Source organism: Mesoplodon densirostris, chromosome 3 (assembly GCF_025265405.1).
Source record: "Mesoplodon densirostris isolate mMesDen1 chromosome 3, mMesDen1 primary haplotype, whole genome shotgun sequence".
Lineage (NCBI taxonomy): Eukaryota > Metazoa > Chordata > Mammalia > Artiodactyla > Ziphiidae > Mesoplodon > Mesoplodon densirostris.
Genome location: NC_082663.1, coordinates 57,970,402 through 57,989,857, shown reverse-complemented (window position 1 = coordinate 57,989,857; position 19,456 = coordinate 57,970,402). Strand labels below are relative to the sequence as shown.

The following is a 19,456-nucleotide window of genomic DNA, read 5'->3' as shown; positions in this document are numbered from 1 at the left end:
AAAAAAAAAGCCAATGTAAGACAAGGGAAGCTAAATACTGTACACTTGCTGAGAACCTTTTCCACCATTAAGATTCACTGTTTTCCCAGTTCTGATCATAGAAGCCGTTTCAATCTTGAACTTGCAGTAGTAAAGAAGCTATGAAAGGCTCAACTTGCTTGGCTGAGGGGCCTGAGGTGGTATTCAACACGCAATGCTCAGCATCAGACTGTTGCACCAATCAGGCAAGCTCCTAGTACCCCTCCCACGCGCACACACATGCTCCTTTAACTGGAGTATCTATAATCCTACACGGATGTTTTATAAACTCGCTGTCTCACATTAAAAAATAAGTGCATCAAGTATCTTTGTACATTCAAGTCACTTCCTAAGGCAAATTGTCTACCATATGTACTCCCAACTGCTTTGGTATTTGCTTGTTTATCGGGGTGGACTCGGGTGTCTCCGCATGCAGGTTAATTGACTCAGAGTGGACTAACTGGGTGCACAGATGCTGGGAGCATGCCTTAGATCAATCTACTCGTGTGTTTGAAGAGTCTGAGAGTTCTGAATGGGGTTCAAACCACTTGCATGTCCAGTCTACACTCACTACATTTTGTCAGTGTGCAGCCTTCAAACTGAAGGAGCTTAATTAAGGCGTGAAAAATCTCACATGCCCTCATTACAAGTTTTGTTCTTTTCCGTTTTCTTCCAGCCAACTTGTTTTAGGAAATTAAGACCCTTTTTGATGACTCAGACTGACACAAGTTGCAAACTTTGCCTATGCAAACTACAGAATAGACAGAAAATGCAGACCTAACTAATGGTTATTTTCTCTTCTCTGCCCCACCCTGCTCTCTCTCTTTCTCTGGTATCTCACCAGCATTCTCTACCATTACATCTCCTCCTCTTGCATTCTTTTTTTCTTTCTCATTTTCTCTCTCTCTCTCTGTTCTGCGTTCCCTCTCTTTTGTGCGTGCGCGCTCTCTCTCTCTTTCTCTCTCTAAGACAGATGCCTCTACCTAGCAGAAATCAGTTGGGTTTGCTAGTGCATGGTTTCCAAATGTTCAGCAGAGATGAACTGGGGTAGGTAATTTTGCAGTAACTTGAACCCTAGTGTGGGAAGACTGCTACTTCCCTTAGCAATCAGCAAAAACTGAGAAATATTAGTGACTTGTATCACCATGACACAGTATAGCGTTTGGCAGGTAACAGTTCAGCGACTTATTTAGGTGAATTGACTTTTGTTAGAAAAGGTGGTTTCAAACTGAAGAATTTCTGGAAACAAAGTTCAAACCCTGTGGTGCGGCTGGCCTGGTTGTTACAGTTCAATCTTACATGCAGGGAAGGACTCATCTTGCATAACCACGGTACTGCTGCTTGCTAAAACCATGATGTTGAGCTCCTGCTGTTTCTCATGGGTCTCCTGGTACCATTCCCTCATCACTTCCGAGTCATGAGTTGGGATCAGGGTCACCTGCAGGGAGAGAGAACACAGCTGCTGAAGAGCAGAACCGGAAATCGGATGAAAAACAAACAGAACAACAGCGAGGTATTATTAATTAGACCATTAGGCCATTAGAAAAAGAAGGGCAAAGAGAAAAATCTACTGTCCTTAGGAAATTCAAAGAACTTTTCAACTTAACGTTTTCTAGGAACCAGAATAAAGCTGCCAAAAAATCAGTTTTTCTGGGGGAGCTGAAGACTGGAACCAAAAGCACGTCATTAACTCATTGGTTAATCAATGAGTTGTCGGTTTTTCAGTTCTTTAGTGTTAAGAAGTGCTTTGGTTAAGGTGGAATTTCTTATATTTCCTTTAACATAACTGATCCTAAGAATAAACATTTGTATCTTTAATTTGTGTGTGTGCTTAGGGGCAGAGGGTTGGGTGGGTAGGCGGGCACTGGCTTGAACAGTAAAAATCCCACCTTGTATTCAGTAAGAGGCCACTGGGTGTTTCTCATTAGATTTCATATGATGAAATAACCAGCATTTTTATTTAATGTTATGCAAGCACAGTTTACTGAATGACTGTACAAAACCATAAGGAAAACTTAGATAAGCAAAAACCATAGCTGACATAGTATTAAGAGTGGTTCGTGCCTAGTTATGATGCTTGGGACCTGGGAGTATCCTGCTGGGGACCATTTTCAGCACTGCCCCTGCTGCAGAATCTCACTGGACAGCCGATTTTCTAAACGGCCATATTCCAAGTTTTGGTCTACTTGTGAAGCACAAAGGAGTAAAGACAAGTCCTTATCCGCATCACATGGAAATATGACCACTTGGTTACATTGGTTAATATTCTTGGTATATTAGGGTGAAGGGCAAGTAATCTTGGTCCCATTTTGCAGATAAATGTATTATGCTTTAGGGTGGTAAAGTGGCTTTCCTCCAAGTCCCTGATGGCTGGTGGTAACAAGAATACTTTTAGACCGCCTTCTGTGTGTTAAGTCCACTTTGTCCTCAGGACAGTTTATGTGTGGCAGACCCCCCAGGGTACCTCATGTGGATCCACAGTCATAATGGTGCCTCATTAAACATGATCCCTTCCCTCTGCCTCTGGACACAGCTCCATGTGCAGTGCGGACACTGTCCTGGAGCTCTTACCTGCATGTTGCTGCCCCACTGGGCCTTCCCTTCCAACAAGGCGTCCAGGACAGCCCGGCTGGGCTCCTCAGCAGCGGGGTCATTCCCACTCACCACGTAGTAGGACGACCTCACTCTCTTGAAAAATTCAACATCGACGTTCTTACTATTGCTGTGGTTGGGAATATAGCACAGGTCCAAGTACACAGGGGGGCCTGGAGGCACAGCCGAGGGCTTGGATGTCTTGGTGTTTCCTGGCCCTTCAGTAAATGAACAAAAATAAAGAGGAAGCCGGGGTCACGGGAATGCGAAGAGACCCATCTGTCCAGTACACCTTCCCTACCCCTTCCCCAGAAGGTCCTCTAGGACATGGCGAGGGGGTACTGGGCATTCCCCTCTCTCAGAGAGGGCGTTGAACACTGGCAGTTTGAGAAAATATGACCTGGTTGTTCACCATCTCAACAGGAGAAATGAAGAATGGAATGTTTCCCTTTGTGGACAACCCATTGGGAAGAAGAGTTCAGGCCTTCCTCAAAGATGGAACTAGGTAACACTCCTCCTGAAAGAGCTACTAATGTGCATTTTAATTTGAAAAGTGGTCTAAGAAACAGATTTTTAAAGGACAAAAGAAAATATCTGCATTTCATAAAACACTGTTAAGCAATCTTTGTAATCCAGTTAAGATCTCATTTGAAAGCAGTTTTGCCCACAGCTGAATATTATACCCTCACATTCGACCTAGCCAGTGGTCAGATCTTAATAAACATCATATGATTTCCAAGACCCTCAGCACCTCAACCTCATTTATAAACTGATGAAACACTGTATTCTCTCCTTAGGACAGTATTCTAAAATGTGAGACGTCTCTCCTTAGACAAGATCGGATACCAAACTTTGGCAAGAGGAAGGGTCAAAAAGACTAGGCTTTCTCTAGCCAATCAGGACATACCAGACTGAGGTCAGGCGCATGTGGCAGCCAAAATCCCCAGTGTAAATCAGAACGCCCGGGCAAAGTAAAGACTCCCACTAACCCCAAAGTTTCTGGGCACCTTGTTTGGTGAGCTGGCTTTCTGATTTGTTCTAATTAGAAGGTTTAAACTTTTTGAAACATTAATACAACTAGCATTCTAAGGCAGTGATTCTTTCCCTGGCCACATGATTAGAATCACTTAGCATGCTTAATACCAGGCCCCATGCCCCAGAGTCTGGCTTAATTGGGCTGGGGTAGGGCCTGGGTACCACCATTTTTTAAAAGCACCCCAGCTGATGCTAATGTGTATCTGGTTGGAGACCACTGCTGTAAAGCCATTTAAAATACTAGTTGGATCCTACATATTTAATCCTCTTGCCTTTCTCCATGGGATGTACAGAGGCTGTCATCCCAGAGTCGAAACCAGCAGTGAATTCCATCAGTGGTCTAGTTTTATTTTCAGGGGGGTAGGGGAGTGGTGAGAATCAGCCAAACTGGTATTTGGATAAACCGACTCATTTTATGAATGGATTAGCCAGCCTTTATAATGAACCTAAGCTAAAAGCCCTCAACATATCCATGTGTAAGTCTCCCCGAGAATTCTGACTTGTAACAGAAGTGTGTGAGTTACATTTCTTCTAATGTTTAAAAATGTCTGCGGTTTCCCCTTGCACACTAAATCACTCCCATCAACACCCTTGAACATTGCTCACAGCAGCCCAAACCGAGGGAACTGCCAGAAGTCGACCAGGTTTGTTTTAAAATTAATTAATAGTGGAATTTTATCTTTTTAAAAATCTACTGGGGAAGCATCTTCAAAGTAAGTTCAAATTAACTCACTTTGCCTCAAAATTCTCTCTTTAAGTGACCAAAAAAAAAAAAAAGTTTAAAAAATAAATCAATTGTGCGGGCTAGAGTTTATGTTCAGCAAGTTTGGTAGCAGATTTCAGTTGGATTTTATCTGTTTGGATGGATTTCATGTTTTCTCCTAAGTGCAGGTCAAGTTGTCAAGTCCTTTAGATCAAGGAGTTAATTATCTGGTGGTTTTCCATTAAGTCTAAGCATGAACAAATTCAGTTTGTTTTCTACGTGCAAGTAAAAAGAGGAAACCTGCTAAGACCTGAGTCTTGAAATTGATGCTCCATGTTGCTTAAAAGTAAAAATTTGTACCTGTAACTAATACTTCCTAAAATGTACTGAATTTGAGAGTCCCAAAGGTTCATCTCTAAGATTTTCCATAATAAATCAAGGAAGTGTTGCTTAAATTATTGCTTGCTTTACACATTTGAGTCAACTTATGTTACTTTTTAAACTGTGATCTAAAATCCCTGAATAACTGTGTAAAGCAAATAAAATATATGAATTCAAATCCCTGTAATTGGTTTGAAGCAACAAAATTAAGCTGGGCCATCAGAGACCTGTTCCATCAAAAACCCAGGTCATTGCTGAGACCTTGATAAGTCTAAGAATCTGAAGTCAGGGATATCTGCTCTTGCCAAGTGGAATTTCAATCTGAAATAGAATGCTGAGTCTCTGTTAGTCAGGCCGTGTGGTCAGAATGGGATAAGTAGAGCCTTGGATGCTTTTCTCTCTATTTGTACTGGGTACCCAGTGGTCAACTGAATTCGCTGGTTGATCAAACAAAGCATTGCCTTTAATGGGGATGCAACTCCAGCCTGGTAATTTTTTTCTATTTAAAAACTGTATAGCTTTTAATTTTTAAAATGTTATAACTTTATTTTAAATGTTTTTGTTTTTTAAAAATGGAACCTAAATCTTGGACCTATGCTGCTTATTCCAGGCTTGGCTTGGAACTCTGCTTCTCCCTAGGCCTTTGAGAGCTCCTGGCCTGTGTCACCTCAGCTTGATTCTGGGGCCGGCGTGGCCGAAGCCAATGCCAACAGAATCTCCCCGAGGAGCATGAAACACACGTCCTTGGTTCTGAAGATTCAGAACAAGGCTGCGGTTGCTGTGTTGCAAAAGGGAGCAGACCCAGGGGTCGCATCTGGGAAATCAGAGCTGCCCTGGGCCATAAGCTGAGCTACCACCCCCAGACCTACAGGCTACACTGGGCTGAGATCTATACCTTTTGGCAGAAGAAAACAGTGAAGGGAAGGGAGAGCACCAAGTTGTGTTCCCTCACCTCCCCAGTACAAAGTCAAATGGAAACGCAGAGGCTGCAGTGAAAAGTAGAATTGTCGTGTCCTGTACCAGGATGCCAGCACCTTCCACCTACCTGCAGTCGCCGTCTTTACCGATTTGGATGTGGAGGCGTTCGCGGCATTCTTGGTCTCCTTGTCTTTCTCTTCTCCACGTGTGGTTTTGACCTCAGGAGTGGTGGTGGTTTTCGTTGCTTTTTCCACAGATTCCTTCTTCTTAGGAGAAGCCACTCGGGACACCTTATCTGAGGAGTCCTTCAAGGCCCCTGGCTTGGGTGACGCTGCAGAGGGCTTGGACTTCCCATCACTCTTCTTGACAGGTGAGGACGACTTGGTCTTTGTACCTGGCTTCTTGGTTTTGGTCTTCTCCTTCAGGTCCTTCTTCAGAGCTTTGCCCAGGTTCTGCTCAATGGCCAAGGCCTCCGGGTCCATCATGGACACATCAGGGTGGCGTGGAGAAGGGCTGCGGTCCTGCATGGGGGCCGGAGGTGGATCCATGTGTTTGTACGTGACGGTTTTGTCTGTGGGGATGGTTTCTGATTCATCTTCCGAGTCGATATTCGCATCAGCTGTGATGGAGGGGCATTCTTCTGTCTCCGGGGGGACATCAGAGTCGGTCTGGGATGGGGCTGACTCGCTGACTGAGGTGGGAGGGGTTTCATCACATTGTCGGCCCTGGGGCTTTCCTCCAGGAGGTGGTGGGGCTCCCCCTGATTGGGTGAGGGGCTTCTCCGATTCTTCCGTTGGCTCTTCACTGGCAAACCACTCGAGAGGATTGGGATTAATGAAGGAGGGTGAAAGCTCCGTCTTGGGATGCTTGTATTCACAGGAGGACACAAGGCATAAGTCAACATCCTGGCGAGCCTCGGAGGGGGACTTCTTTTCAGCAGTGTAGCACTGGTCTGAAGTCTCATAGGCATATGTAGACGCCTGGGGGGTTCTAGCACTTTTATCGGGGGTCTCATAACAGTATGCGGAGGTAACAGGGGTTCGTATAGTTGTTGTCGATGTCTCATAGGAGTAACTTTCAGACCCAGGGAAACTGGCAGTTTTCTCAGTGGTCTCATAAGAGTAGCTGGAATCCCCAAGTGTGTGGCCACCCTCTTCAGAGTCATCATAGCCATTGCTGATGTCATCCAGGAGCCTTTGAGACCGCTCAGTCTTTTCGTAGCTATAAGCACTCACTTCAGGGGTCCTTATTGTCTTCTCACTTATCTCGTATGCATACCCAGACTCTTCAGGACTCCGTGTGGGCTTTTCAGTAATTTCATAGGCATAGCCACCATCTTCGGGAGTCTTGGTGGTTTTCTCAATGGTCTCATAGGAGTAGCCTGTGTCACATGGGGATTTGGTGGTGCCCTCTGTTTTCTCATAGTAATAGCCACTCACATCTGGGGTCCGGGTAGTTTTCTCATAAGCCTCATAGTCGTAACCTTCTTCATCTGGGGACCTGGTTGTCTTCTCAGGTTTCTGATAGGCATAGCTGAAGTCTCCAGGTGTCTTCCCTCCACTGTCCTTCTCCAGGCTGGATGTGGTCAAATCTCTCTTCAAGGCTAGATGGTGTGGCATCGTATCAAATAACATGGAGGCACGGAAGCCATACGGCTCTGCAGATGCTGCACCCATTGGTGGGGGAGAGGCAGTGTGGCAAGCTGCTGTGCTCTCTTTGACTGCAGAGGTAGAGTCTGAAAAACTAGGGGAATACAAAGGAGAGGACTCTCTCGGGGTGAGTGGAGAGATATCAGATTTTGGTGAGAGCTTCTCGCCTTCCAGACTTTGCACTTTTTCAGTGGTGAGTGAGGCATATACGGATATATCTCCGGGAGGAACAACATCAGATAGAGTATCTTCTTGGAGAGGAGAAGCGATCTGAGAAGGGGTGTGTGCGGAGGAGGTGGATGGGGAGGCCTCCACCTGAGAGACTGAGATGAGCTCAGAAAGATCATTATCTTGGGTGTAGGACGGCTCTTCCGTTGGTGGGATCTTGTGTGATAAACTAGAGTCCTGCATGTCAGAAGGACTGTAGTCCACCTCAGTTGGCCCATTTTCAGTGATGTGAAGCATACTTGCACCCACTGTAGGCTGATCTGGAGACTGACGACTGAAGTCCATAGCAAGGGAATGCTCAGGGGATTCCTGGCCAAATTCAATAGACATCGAGGATTGTTCAGATCTGTGATCTTGAACTGGTGTCCTAGACTTGGCTGTTTTAGGGGAGAAGTCTGGTGGAGAAATTGACATTGGTCTTGGGCATTCTTCTTTAGACGGAGACATTTCTGTTTCCTGGAAAGTGGTAGGTGTTTGCACGACAGACACTGAAAGGGAGTCGTCTACTTCAGTGGAATGTGGGGAACCAACCTCAGCATGCAGCGAAGGAGACACATCATCTGTTGTCGGCTCTGGAAATGAGCTCGTAGCCACAGAAGCTGTGGAGACCGAGGCCACACCCTCCATGTGAGAGTATGTGTCTTCTGCCACACCCTCATCCACAGGGGTAGCTGACTTGTCTGAGACAGTGCCTTCAGAAATGGACATCTTAGTGTCTTCTTTAAAAGATCCAAACTGACTGACATCTATTTGTGTAGGAGAAACATCTCCTCCTAACTTCCTTTCATCTAAAGCCAGTCCTGCTTGAGAACTCATGGCTTCAACATCATCAGTTTTCTTTTCTTGACCAAAGTCTTCCTTTATCGGTATAAAGTCTGTGCTTTTCCCTTCCTGTTTGTCTGGGGAAAGACCAGTGGAAGTCACGTCAGAAACTGGACTTATTTGGTCTGGAAAGCCTTCTTTTCCATTCTTTCCTTCAAAGGGGCTTTCGGTACATCTATCAGGAGCCTTGTCATCCGCACTTGGAAAACTTTCATATGCAGACTCAGATCCAATTAGGGGAGGGCTCCGTAAAGGAGACAAAACTTTTTCAATAGGAGACTCCGAGTCAGGCACAGGTTCATCCATGGGGCTTATGGAAGCCCTTTCACTCTCATCTTTGGCATCACTGAATTCAAAGCTCACTGGGACTGCCGCTGGTTTTTCAGTGACCTCTGTGGGAAGGTGACTAGATTTCTCATCAGTGGGAGATTGGTAGTACGGTGTGTGGCCAGCACTGCCAGTCACAGACTGAGATGGAGACACCACTTCCAGGGTCTTATCCTCAGGACTGGCACAGTGTTCTTCCACTACTTCTTGGGTCACCTCCAGAGATGCTGGGACTACTTCTGCCTCTGCTGAGACTTTAATCTCACTGGGCGTCAGAGAAAAGTTCACGCTACGTTCACCCAGCGGGGTCTTTTCTGTGGGTGATGATGGAGATGGACTCAGGGACGGGCTCTTAGGTGGGCTAAGTTTTTCACCTGAAACTGCTGAGACAGCGTCTTTGATCTCCAGCGTGGCACTGGCTCTCACGTCTTTCTCTTCAGAGCAGTAGGCATCACGTAGAGCAGATCTGCTGAATTTGTCTTCCTCCATGGACGAGGGTGGTGAGATGGTGGAGGCTGAAGCACTGTAATCCTTCCCATCAGTGGCATCTGTTTTTGACCCTTCAGAAAGTCCGTTGAGTGATGTCACAGCAGGTTTGGAGTATTCCTGAGGATACAGTGAAGACTCGTATTTGGTGACGTTTACAAATTCTTGAGATGGGGACTCGGTCTCTTCATTGTTGGTCTCGTCACTCATCACATCTCGAGGAGTAGACATCTCGTCCATGGGGGTGGGCTCGCTGGATATCTCAATGGTAGACTGGGTGTAGCCGGAGGTGGCAGTGAATTCTTCAGGCTGGTCTTCCCGATTCTCCTCGTCGGAGGCAGTGGCCTCACTCTCCGAGCCTCCGGGTAAAGTCTCATCGTGAATTGAAGATGCAGGTTCTTGGACAGGAGACTGGGCTCCTGCTAGCTTGGTGGCTGTGGTAAGGAATCCATACTGGTCCTCGGCACCGCTAGCCTCCGCAGCCTTGTCAACCACAGCCATCACGTAATCTTCAGCTTCAGCCTTTTCGGGCTCGTAGTCTTCCTCTCTGGCATCCTCAGCTCTGTCCTCCTCGTCGCCCTCCTCCTCGGATTGTTCAGCTTCTCCCTTCTCCAGAGCCTCGTCCCTGTCTTCTTCTGCTCGGTCATCACCACTGGCCACCGACTCCCTCTTCTCCTTGACGTGCCCGTCGGCCTCAGCCTTGGCGCTCTCCTCCTCCTCCGCCGCCAGGCTGTGCTTGGAGGTGCTCACACACACCCTCTCCTCTCCGTCCTCTTCTGGCTCCTCGGCCTCCTCGGTTTCCGCCTTCTCTTCATAGTCTCCGGTCTCGGAGGACTCCTCAAAACCCGCTCCTTCGTCTTCAAACTTTTCAGTGTCCTCCACCCCCTGCTTCTCGACGGGCTCCAGCTCCTCGGGGGTTTGCTCGCACTCACCCTCCCCTTCAGTGGTGGTGATTCCCTCATCGGGGGACTCGGCGGGACCTCTGGTGACTTCTGTCTCTTTCTGGATGACATAGGCTTCGACGGGCTCGCTTTCCTTCAGTTTCTCTTCATCTTCGATCAGCTCCAGCTGAGGCTGGATGTCTTTTGCTACGTCGACCTCTTCAGCCTTCAGCTCCTCAAAGTCCTTGGTCAGATCCTCGGGGGATGACATAAGGGACCTCTCGGCTTCGAGTTCTTTGGCGGGGCCAGTGGTCGCTACTCCAGCCGCTGCCGCCACAGCCGCTGCAGTGGCCACGGTGCCGGCGGCCACGGCCACAGCCTCTGCGGCCTTGCCTTCCTTCTTAACGACTTTAGTTTTCCCCTTCTCCTTCAGCTGTGCAGCAGCAACAGAATCTTTCTTGACAGTGTCTTCCTTCTTGGGTACTTTTGGTTTTAATGCAGCTGGTTTTTTTGCTTCAGATACGGGAGTAGGTGATTTCTTTGTGTCTTTAGGAAGTTTCTTAATTTCTTTTTTGGGTTCCTTTTCCTCCTTTTTAATTTCCTTCTTTTCCTCCTTCTTAACTTCCTTCTTGGCTTCCTTCAGTGGGGTTTCTTTCTTAACCTCTTTTTTGACTTCTTTTTTCTCTTCTTTCTTGATTTCTTTTTTGACTTCCTTTTTCACCTCTTCCTTTTTTGGTTTTTCCTCCTTCTTGACAGGTGTTTTGTCCTCCTTTTTAGCCACTTCTTTCTTTGGCTTTTCCTTTTCCTTCTCCTCTTTCTTTTCTTCGGGCTTTGCCTTTGTTTCCTTTTTCACAGTCTTCTCCTTGGTGACTCTGGGTTTGACGTCTGTGCCTTGCTTTTCAGGCCCCTCGGCTTTGGCCGGAGGCAGCTCTTCTTTGCTGGGCACCTCCTTTTCTGTCACTGGAGGTTTGGTTTCTGTTTTTACTGGTTTGTCTTTTTTCACCATTACCTTGTCTTTGCTTTCAACTTTGGGTGTCTTTTCCACGTGATTAGCTTTTGTGACTTCAGGGGTTTCTTCTTTTGACTCCTTTCGCCCAGGTTTGCTGGGGAGTGGCTTTGCAGCTGGCTTCAGGCTCTCCCGGCTATCGGTCCTCTGCTTCAGTCTTACTTGTTTCACAGCAGGGGTGGCCACCTGGCCAGTTAGATCCTTCTGGGTGGCCAGAGGCTGTTTCAGGAAGTCCAAATGTTTGAGCTTTTCCAGTCCTTCCAGGATATTGTATTGGGTGCTGTTGCCAGGAAATAAGACTCGGATGATTTTCTCTGCAGGGTTTGCTGGATGCCACACAATCAAAGATGAGACTGAAGTTAAGTAGGAAATTGGGATATCTATTTCTTGACCGTTAGGCAGGATTAGTTCAGCCTTGTCTTTGTTGGTGCCAGTCCACTGCTGCATAAAATACTGCATTTCCTTGCTGCTCTTGACTGGGTTAAGCACATACATCTCTAGTTTACCAACTCCCATTTTTTGGAAAAGAATGACAGGATCAATGGTATTGCCTACACTTCTGAACAGAGGTTCTGGCTTCATGGACAGTTTGTTTAGGTACTGGAGAGTGAAGCAAGCTTCTTCTATGCTTCTCTTCATCTTGATGTTTGGCTCTGGGTTTTTCAGATTTTCAGGTACATTGAGAAATACAACTCCTAAGTCGGGGGAGATGAGGTTTTTCATCCAGTCACTATTTGTGGTGGAGCCCTGGGACTGTTCTTCCTCGAGCTCTGCGATTTTCCGCTGGAGCACGCTGTTTATTCCAGGCAAATTGTCATCCCCAATGTGGGTGAGCAGGATGGAGTCCACTCGGTCCAAGTGTCGGATGAGCTTCCAGAAGCAGGATTTTCTTTCTGATCCTCCGTTGATGAGCATATTGAATCCATTCACTGCAAACAATGCAGAATCGCCCCTCCCTCCTGGAAAAATGTAACAGCAGGGCTTGGAGAGCTTCAGAAATCCACCTGATGTGGGAGGTTCTAGGATATCAAAGGGAGATGGGACTTCCACGGATTCTGAGAGATACTCAGTAAACTCGGAAAGTCCTTCCATTTCTGGCAATATAGAAGCGGAGTTGAGTTTAATATTGATGAAGTCTTGGAGATTATGTCTGTCAAGATTGGAGTTTTTCCAGTCCCCTTCTTCGGGACAGAAAAGGGTTAAGCTGGCTTTGTTGGCAGGATGGGTGGTACTCAGTAACTCCCCAATCTGGGATTTAAAAAATCATAAGAAACAAAGAAAGAAGAAATTTAAGTGACTGTCATCACTGATCCATCCTCTCCATCTGTCACTAGGTATTACAGGATCACTGGATGCACACAGGGCAAATGTCAGAGATGTTGGTTGGTAAATATTTCCATACTGGTCAGTGGACAGCCTCTGTCCTGACCACTCCTACCATTCCCTTCTCCCTCGACTCCCTACTCCGCCCCCCCCGCCCCACGCAGACTCCCCCTCAGACCTCGCCACCATCCGTTCGTGCCCAGCAGCGGACCTTCAGACCTCTGCTCCACGTCTAAGACTAGTGATATCTGGATGATCAGTGCCTGTGTGGTTAAGAAATACTCTGGATACAACCCCTGGGTACTTGCCATGCAAAAGTGCCCTTTAAAAAGCAACAAACTATCACAGGGGATGGCTCAGTGAGTCATTTCACCACTGATATAAAATGTTTTCTTTTATTCCACTGGGCTGGGCCAAAAGGACTGATGACACAGTAAATGAATTTTGATATAGTGCACATGGTGTCAATTTTTAGAATTTGGTAGGTAGAGAAGAAAAAAGTTTGGTGGGTTTTTTTTTTTCATCTTGGAGACCGGAAGTTATAGACTGCACATTACTACAAAAAATTACTGGTTCTGGCATCAGTTCACACTATGTAAAGCATGAATAGTTCATCCAGCAGATTCTCTGCAAATACAGACACTCTGAAACCAAGATGGTCAGAGCAGTTGGATAATTATGTGAGCAGGTAGCCAAAATTTGTCCCCCATTTGCTCTTGTTTGAATCCAAGGTGAGATATTCTACTCTATTACAATTCCTGTTCTTTTCAGGGCAAGCTGGGCATGAGTGGCTAAAATCAAATCTGGCTGAAAAGTTTTCAACACATTGTTTAGTACTGCAGGATGGGAATGCAGAAGAGTTAACTGGGACCAAAACAGAGACTGTGACTTAATGAAAATGCTGTTTTCTTTCTCACTCCATATTATGGCCCTATGCCTAGTAGGTAGTGAGGGAGAACCATGCCATAAACTCCAGTCTTCTTCCTTCAGTTAACAGCAAAGCTCATAAATCAGCTCAGAGTTTCCAGTGAAAAGAGCTCTGTGTCCTTAATGGTAAATGATGAGGGCAAAGCAAAGATTTCATTTGGTCCAGGCATCCCTGAGCCAGTGGGTCTAAACTCTTCCCTTCTAGTATTGGAGTGGTTTTCTCTGTCTCATACAACCTCCTGGATACCAGCATTCTGAGGCTACTAGTATGAACGTTTAGAAGGGTTATAAAATCTGAATTTTCCAATGTTAGATTGCAGTAAAATAGCCATTTTTGTTTTGTTAGCCTATTTGTCCTACATTTTATGTGAAGGGTCACAAAACAGCAAAACAACAAGTCTTTCTTTGACTTTGCTGTTTTCCTCTGACTTGACGATCTTCTATAAAAGGGATAAGAATCAACTATTTTGGAAGCTAAGAAAACTGATAAACAGCAAATAGTAGCCATCCTTGGGGGAGTCTTTGCTCAAATTATTTGCTGACCAAAGCAAACATCAGCACCAACTATGGCTTCTTGTCCAGTAATTAGCATAGACCCACATCACCATCACTATAGAACAGTTACAATTGTCTCAATCCTAATTTTCACACAGAGCACATGCAAACTATTCATGTCTTATAACACATTTTTGAGGAGAAATCCAGGATAACTCAAACTGCTGAGTCTTTAATAGTGAAATGTAAAAATTAAGTTTAGTTCATTTTAATTTTTGAAATTCTACCCTGAGGGGTGTGGCAGGTAAAGGTATGATCCAGCTGTGTGCAGGGGGTATTCAGTCACTAGCTCTTTTTATGCGAAGTAGGTAATCATCAAGATCAAGGAGAAGGTAAAAGGACTTGAGGAATACCTCCTTACTTTCCATCTTTTCACCTCTACCCAAAGAGTTTCTATGAAACGAAGGAAATGACCCCCCCAAAGGAAACAAAGCTGTGCAGAATTCTGAGGAAGTCAAGGGCCTTGAAAAAACAGCAAAGAGGCTGGTGAATGGAAAACTATGACGTACAAGAGAAAGCAGAAAAGAAAGTCAGCACTGCCAGACAGGTTTTTTTTCACAGAGGGAAAATCCGGTTCCTTTGGAGAAGCAACAACGTACTGTGCATGAGACAAGAACACAGTCTCAGGCTGGAGAGAACCCGTCATGAAAGAGACAGATGGAAAGGGTCCAGGAGGAGGAGGAAGAACAAGCGCTACGGCCTTGGAGCAGCAGAGCAGAGACAAAGCCCCCAACTGGTCCCCCCAGAACCGGCTTCCAGACCTGTGCCAGCACGTACACTGGAGAGACAGGGCCTCAAGGGCAAAGACCGGGTCTCCAAAGTGCCCGCTCAACCAAGGAACAGGCAACAGCAACGAGGAGGAGCCAACAACGTGAGCAGTGACAAGGGAACCCGTGAGTAGGTCCTAGACTCAGGACCTGAGGCTTCCTCTAAGAGTTTGCAGTTCATCACCATGACAAATGCTAGCTAGTAGAGCCCGTTATACTAAAAGCTCCTGAATAGGCGGAAACACGTCTTCTCTATCTCTGTTACCTTTGTCTCCCCAGTACATCGTCAGGCTCAGTCGATGTTTGTTGAACCTCACTGAACTTGGCCAGTTCGATACGTGCTGTCCTCCTGAAGTAGACACTTGGGAAGTGACCAGAGCCCACTAATACTTCTCAAGCACACTGACCGCTACCCTCCCCTTGTTCTTACAGAGACGGGTGGGTGACATGACCAGAAGGAACATTGTTTGGGGCAAAGATAGTCTTTTTTGTTCATTACCTTTTCTAATTAAATGCAGGCATACTGGAAAAGGAAGGAAGATATAGGAAATAAATGACTTTACATTAGATAATAATATTAATGAAATAAGATTGCAATTTCTAAACCATAGCCTACTAACTACATTTCCTTTTGTGGTTAGATTACTTGCTTGGCTAATGAGGAAATACAGCAGACAGTGTATCTGTGGGTTTTAGCAAGATGTTTAACAGGATCTCTGCGCGGTGTGACAGTAGAATTGGGTGACCTGTAGCCAGCCATATAAATTCTGCTCCATGTGAACCTGGAGGGAGGTCTACAATGGGCTCATTTATGTCCTGTTGGTATTGATGTGAATGAAAAGGGTGAAGGCATGCTTATCAGATCCGTGGACAGCATGAAAATAGGAGGCCTAGGCATTGTGGGGTGGCAGAATTAAGACATTTAGGAAAGCTCTTGACATTGGGATGATGACAACTAAGTCAACTCTAACCGAGGTATTCTAAAGGGATAAATGTAAAGTCCAATAAACCAGCTGGGAAAGCAGGATTGGGAGATGAGGCTTATCAACAATATCCATGGAAAAGACTCACTCGGAGATTTTAGTTGACAGTCAAGTGCATTTATCATAAAGCTAAAGAAGCTTAAATTTCAAGGCTCCTCAGTGGCCTGGTCCCCTCCCAAAGTCCTGTACTTAATTGTGTATTAATAATTTTGTTTTCTTTTTCTTAAAGGGAACCCCCCCCCAAACTGTGTTAATTACAGAGCTCCTCAGAGCCTGCATCCCTTCTTCACTGACGTTTAATTGTGGATGGTGATGGTCAAAAGTTAGTTTTAGACTTATTAAATAGAAAATCGTATTGAAAACTGTAGAAGTCACTGACCCTCACACTCCTAACCTGGTCAGTGACCCCTGGAGTATGGTGTCCAGTGTGAGTCGTAGCATTTTAGAGAAACTGGACCAAAAACAAACAAACTGAAATTGCTCACTCCTCCTCCTTGGCCTTAACCTCTAAACGCTAGACCTGGGCCCCCTTCTCTTCTAACACATTCCTCCCTCTAGACTACTTCATCTGTTTTCTGATGTGCTGATGGCTTCCACATTAATGTCTCTAGCCCACTCTTAGTTCTCCAAGCTCTGGACTCCTATGTCTAATTGTCCGATAACGCCAAGGCACTGAAACATGGCCAAGACTGAGCTCCTGAGTTTCCCCCATCCCCACCCTACCCCCGTTTCCTGCCAGTGGACAGTGACCAGAGAATGTAAGGAACTTTTAATATCTTGTTTCATGGAGAACACTGAGTAGAACTGAAAATGAATCTGGAGGGGAAAAAAATTGGCAGCACTGGTGAAGGGTGTTAAGACACTGTCAGGTGGAAAAGGGATCACATTCCTTCCATGAAGATACGATGAGACAAATGAGGAAAAACTGTCTAACAGAGAGAATGAAAAATGTCCCCAGGAGATGGTGATTTCACCATCCTCAGATTTCAGGGAGGGATGGGTTAGCCAGATGACTGTTCTATCTGTAGGCTCTGGTTTTGTCGTTGACCTCCAATGACTCACAAAAGCTGAAGCTCAAAATGCACTGATAATTCTGTTTTTCAGTCCATTTATTTTTAGCTATTCTTGTTAAAAAATAATGTGTCATTTTTGGTTTTGCCAAATTGTGTTTCTGGATTCTCTGGAGTGACTAGTGTGTTTCAAGGACTAAATAAAAGGAACAAGAGTAGACATCAAACGGCCTTTAAGATCCCTTAGTTACTGAGTCATTCTGTACTCAAAACCTTTTCCCAAGACAACAATAGGCAATCACAGCTCTAAAAGCCTGCTAACCATTGGCCTGCTCCAGTGTTTTCCAATCCACTTTGGCTATGGCATCTTTTCTCCAAAGTCCAGAATGTAAAAAAGGTAAAGGCCCAGGTACTCTGGTTGGGACAAGGAGAAGTGAGTGAATTCTACCCTGTGTCTCCCCCTTTTCTTGTCTTCCCCCAGCACCCCTGACACCACTGATCTAGTCTGTAAGGGAAAGTTCTAGAGATCTTTTAACGTGTGTTGAGCATTACTTCTCCAAAGTATCGGGGTGTGGGTTATGGGGCCGGCAGAGGAGAATATGACAGAGCCTCTGGCCTTTAAAACGCCTGCCTGGTATAATGAAAATGTGTACCCTTCCGAACATGCCTCAGTGATTAGAATTCAGCCCTTGCACGGAGCTTCCATTCTCCAGTTAAAGCTGTTTCTTTTTCTTCTGTAATTAGTGGTAAATTCTGATATATGCACAGTCCCTTGTGCTAAAATTCTACTTTTGTGGGCTAGTAAAAATGATTTAAGCAGCAGTCTTCACAACACTACCTTATTGACACTGCCTTATTTAAAGACAGAGAGAGAGGTATTATTTGGGGTCCAGATGGGTGGATTGTGATACCTCCAGATTTAAAATTCTGGCAATGACAAACCCTTTTGTTTACATATGTCCTCTGTTCTATTTTACTGTTAAAAAAAAAAAAAAAAAAAAAAAGACAAACCAGTGACATGGGGGTAGAAACCAACCACTAGAAACTAACCATGGAACTGCACAGGAATGTAGGAGAGGCACCTGTGTTCACGTAAATGAGCTGAGGGTTCAGGGCTGAACTGAACCTAGAGCAAGCCAGTTAACCGCCCATCCGTGGTACTGGGCCACGGGGCTGTTTCCAGGCCTCTGCAGCCCTCTCTCCCTTGCCCAGGCCAAGGTGCTGATAGTGGGTGTGACCTCTGAGCTACCAGACAGATGCCCAGCTGGCCCTGGGCAGAACACGAACCTGGGGACACAATCTTGCATAAGATTCTGACAGTACAGTGATCACACACCCATCTCAGGGCAGCAGGGAGAGTGAGAATTAGAGCTCTGGCTTGGGAATCTCAATGCAATCAAACAAGGTTGTGAGGGAGCCCTGGGCCCTTTCTCACTGTGGGGGGGAGCCTGGGCTATCTGCCTTGGGACCCAGATGACATCATAACTTCTGAAAGCTGGAGAAAAATGTTCCTTTTTATTCCTCCCCAGTGAGTGGAGAAACAGTGATGTCATCCGACCAGTCTTTCTACAAAAAGCCTCCAGGTGAACCTAATGAAGCTGGGCAGTTTATTTACGGCTCTTGCCAATGATGCAAAGTACACAGAGGCCTCTCTGTGACTCTCGGGGCCAAGGAAGATTAAATGCAGAAAGACAGATGGCCCTTCCCAACATCCATGAGACTAAGACGCCGCCATCTCAGGAAGTTCTCAGGAAGATGGTTTTAAATAGATGTGGCAACTCCTCCTGTCAGCACATCCCTCAACCTCTCCATGTAGAAATCTGCCATCAGCTACGGGCAGCCCCAAGCTGCTATGGTGACAGCCCTGAATTGTCACTCTAACCAGGAGACAGAGGCACGTTATTTTGCAAAGAGAAGTTTCCCAACCAGATAAATTCTCCAGCAGAGATAACCAAATTCAAATGTTCGATCTGATTTTACCAAATACCACTAGTATCCTATAATTTTCAAAACTTCACATGTATCATCCTTGAATAAGACATATTCATTAGAAATATTAATGATCAGGCTTCAGTCCAGCTACTTTAACCATCCTTCTCTTGGGGCATGGACATGTCCCATAGACACACCCCATTTTCCTACATGCCCCCCTTTCTTGGGCTATTCAAGCAGCCCAAGTTCAAACACTGGGGCCAGGCATTAAAAGTAAGAGTAATGAGAAATTATTTTTACCAGGATAAGTAAGTACATGCACTGAAGGAAGAGATCAGGGCAGTTAAATCCTACCCAAAATCCAAGAGATCTTTGGAGTATTCTTTCAGAAAACAGGAAACCTGGGTTTTCTTTTGGACTCTGTCATTCCAAGTTTCTCCATCATCTCTGCCATCTGTAAAATGCTGACTGTTCCAACCCCCCTCCATCTGTATCTCGGGTACATTCAGAATGGTTCCAATTAATTATAGATGAGTGCTCTAAATTCCTTGGGTGATGAGCCACAGGACTGCAGGACACTGCACCACGCGGTTCTGCTTATTTCAAAGGAGTGCAACCCCCCCTCCCCACCTCCTCCTATCTCCCACGAGCGCTTTCAAAGATCAGCCTAAGGCTTCAACAATAACCGAGCAACTGTAAAGCTTGGATACTCCCAGACAGGAGCCTACCTCTTGATCGGTGAAAATCTCTATGAAGTTCTGGAAGGAGAAAGAGCCGGACTGGAGAATGAGCTCTCCGGTATTTTCAAAGCACTGCCCCGTCAACACGAGCAGCTTGTGTCGGGCGGCGTCCGTGATCATTAAGCGCACCTGAAACAAAGCACGGGGAGCGTGAGCCATGGGGGGCACTGGAA

General features: G+C 45.8%; 2 protein-coding genes across 6 annotated transcripts in view; one reads left to right on the top strand and one right to left on the bottom strand.

Moving 5' to 3' along the window:
* The window catches only part of MRPS27 (mitochondrial ribosomal protein S27), a 183,657-nt gene extending 180,506 nt beyond the window's left edge, over positions 1-3,151 (top strand). Inside the window, exon 11 of the mRNA XM_060093023.1 lies at positions 3,034-3,151. Within this exon, the coding sequence (XP_059949006.1) occupies positions 3,034-3,042 (9 nt within the window). The 3' untranslated portion in view covers positions 3,043-3,151. The remainder of the gene's footprint in view (positions 1-3,033) is intronic.
* MAP1B (microtubule associated protein 1B) overlaps positions 1-19,456 on the bottom strand; it is a 96,813-nt gene that overhangs the window by 3,010 nt on the left and 74,347 nt on the right. For 4 of the 5 annotated variants that reach the window (XM_060093016.1, XM_060093017.1, XM_060093015.1 and 1 more), the window contains 4 exons: positions 19,272-19,412; positions 5,775-12,294; positions 2,590-2,828; positions 1,318-1,456 (listed from right to left, as the gene is read on the bottom strand). In XM_060093016.1, coding sequence (XP_059948999.1) covers positions 1,318-1,456; positions 2,590-2,828; positions 5,775-12,294; positions 19,272-19,412 — 7,039 coding nt within the window. Of the gene's footprint in view, positions 1-341; positions 1,457-2,589; positions 2,829-5,774; positions 12,295-19,271; positions 19,413-19,456 lie in introns of those variants that run through there. The other variant, XM_060093018.1, reaches the window with a different exon arrangement.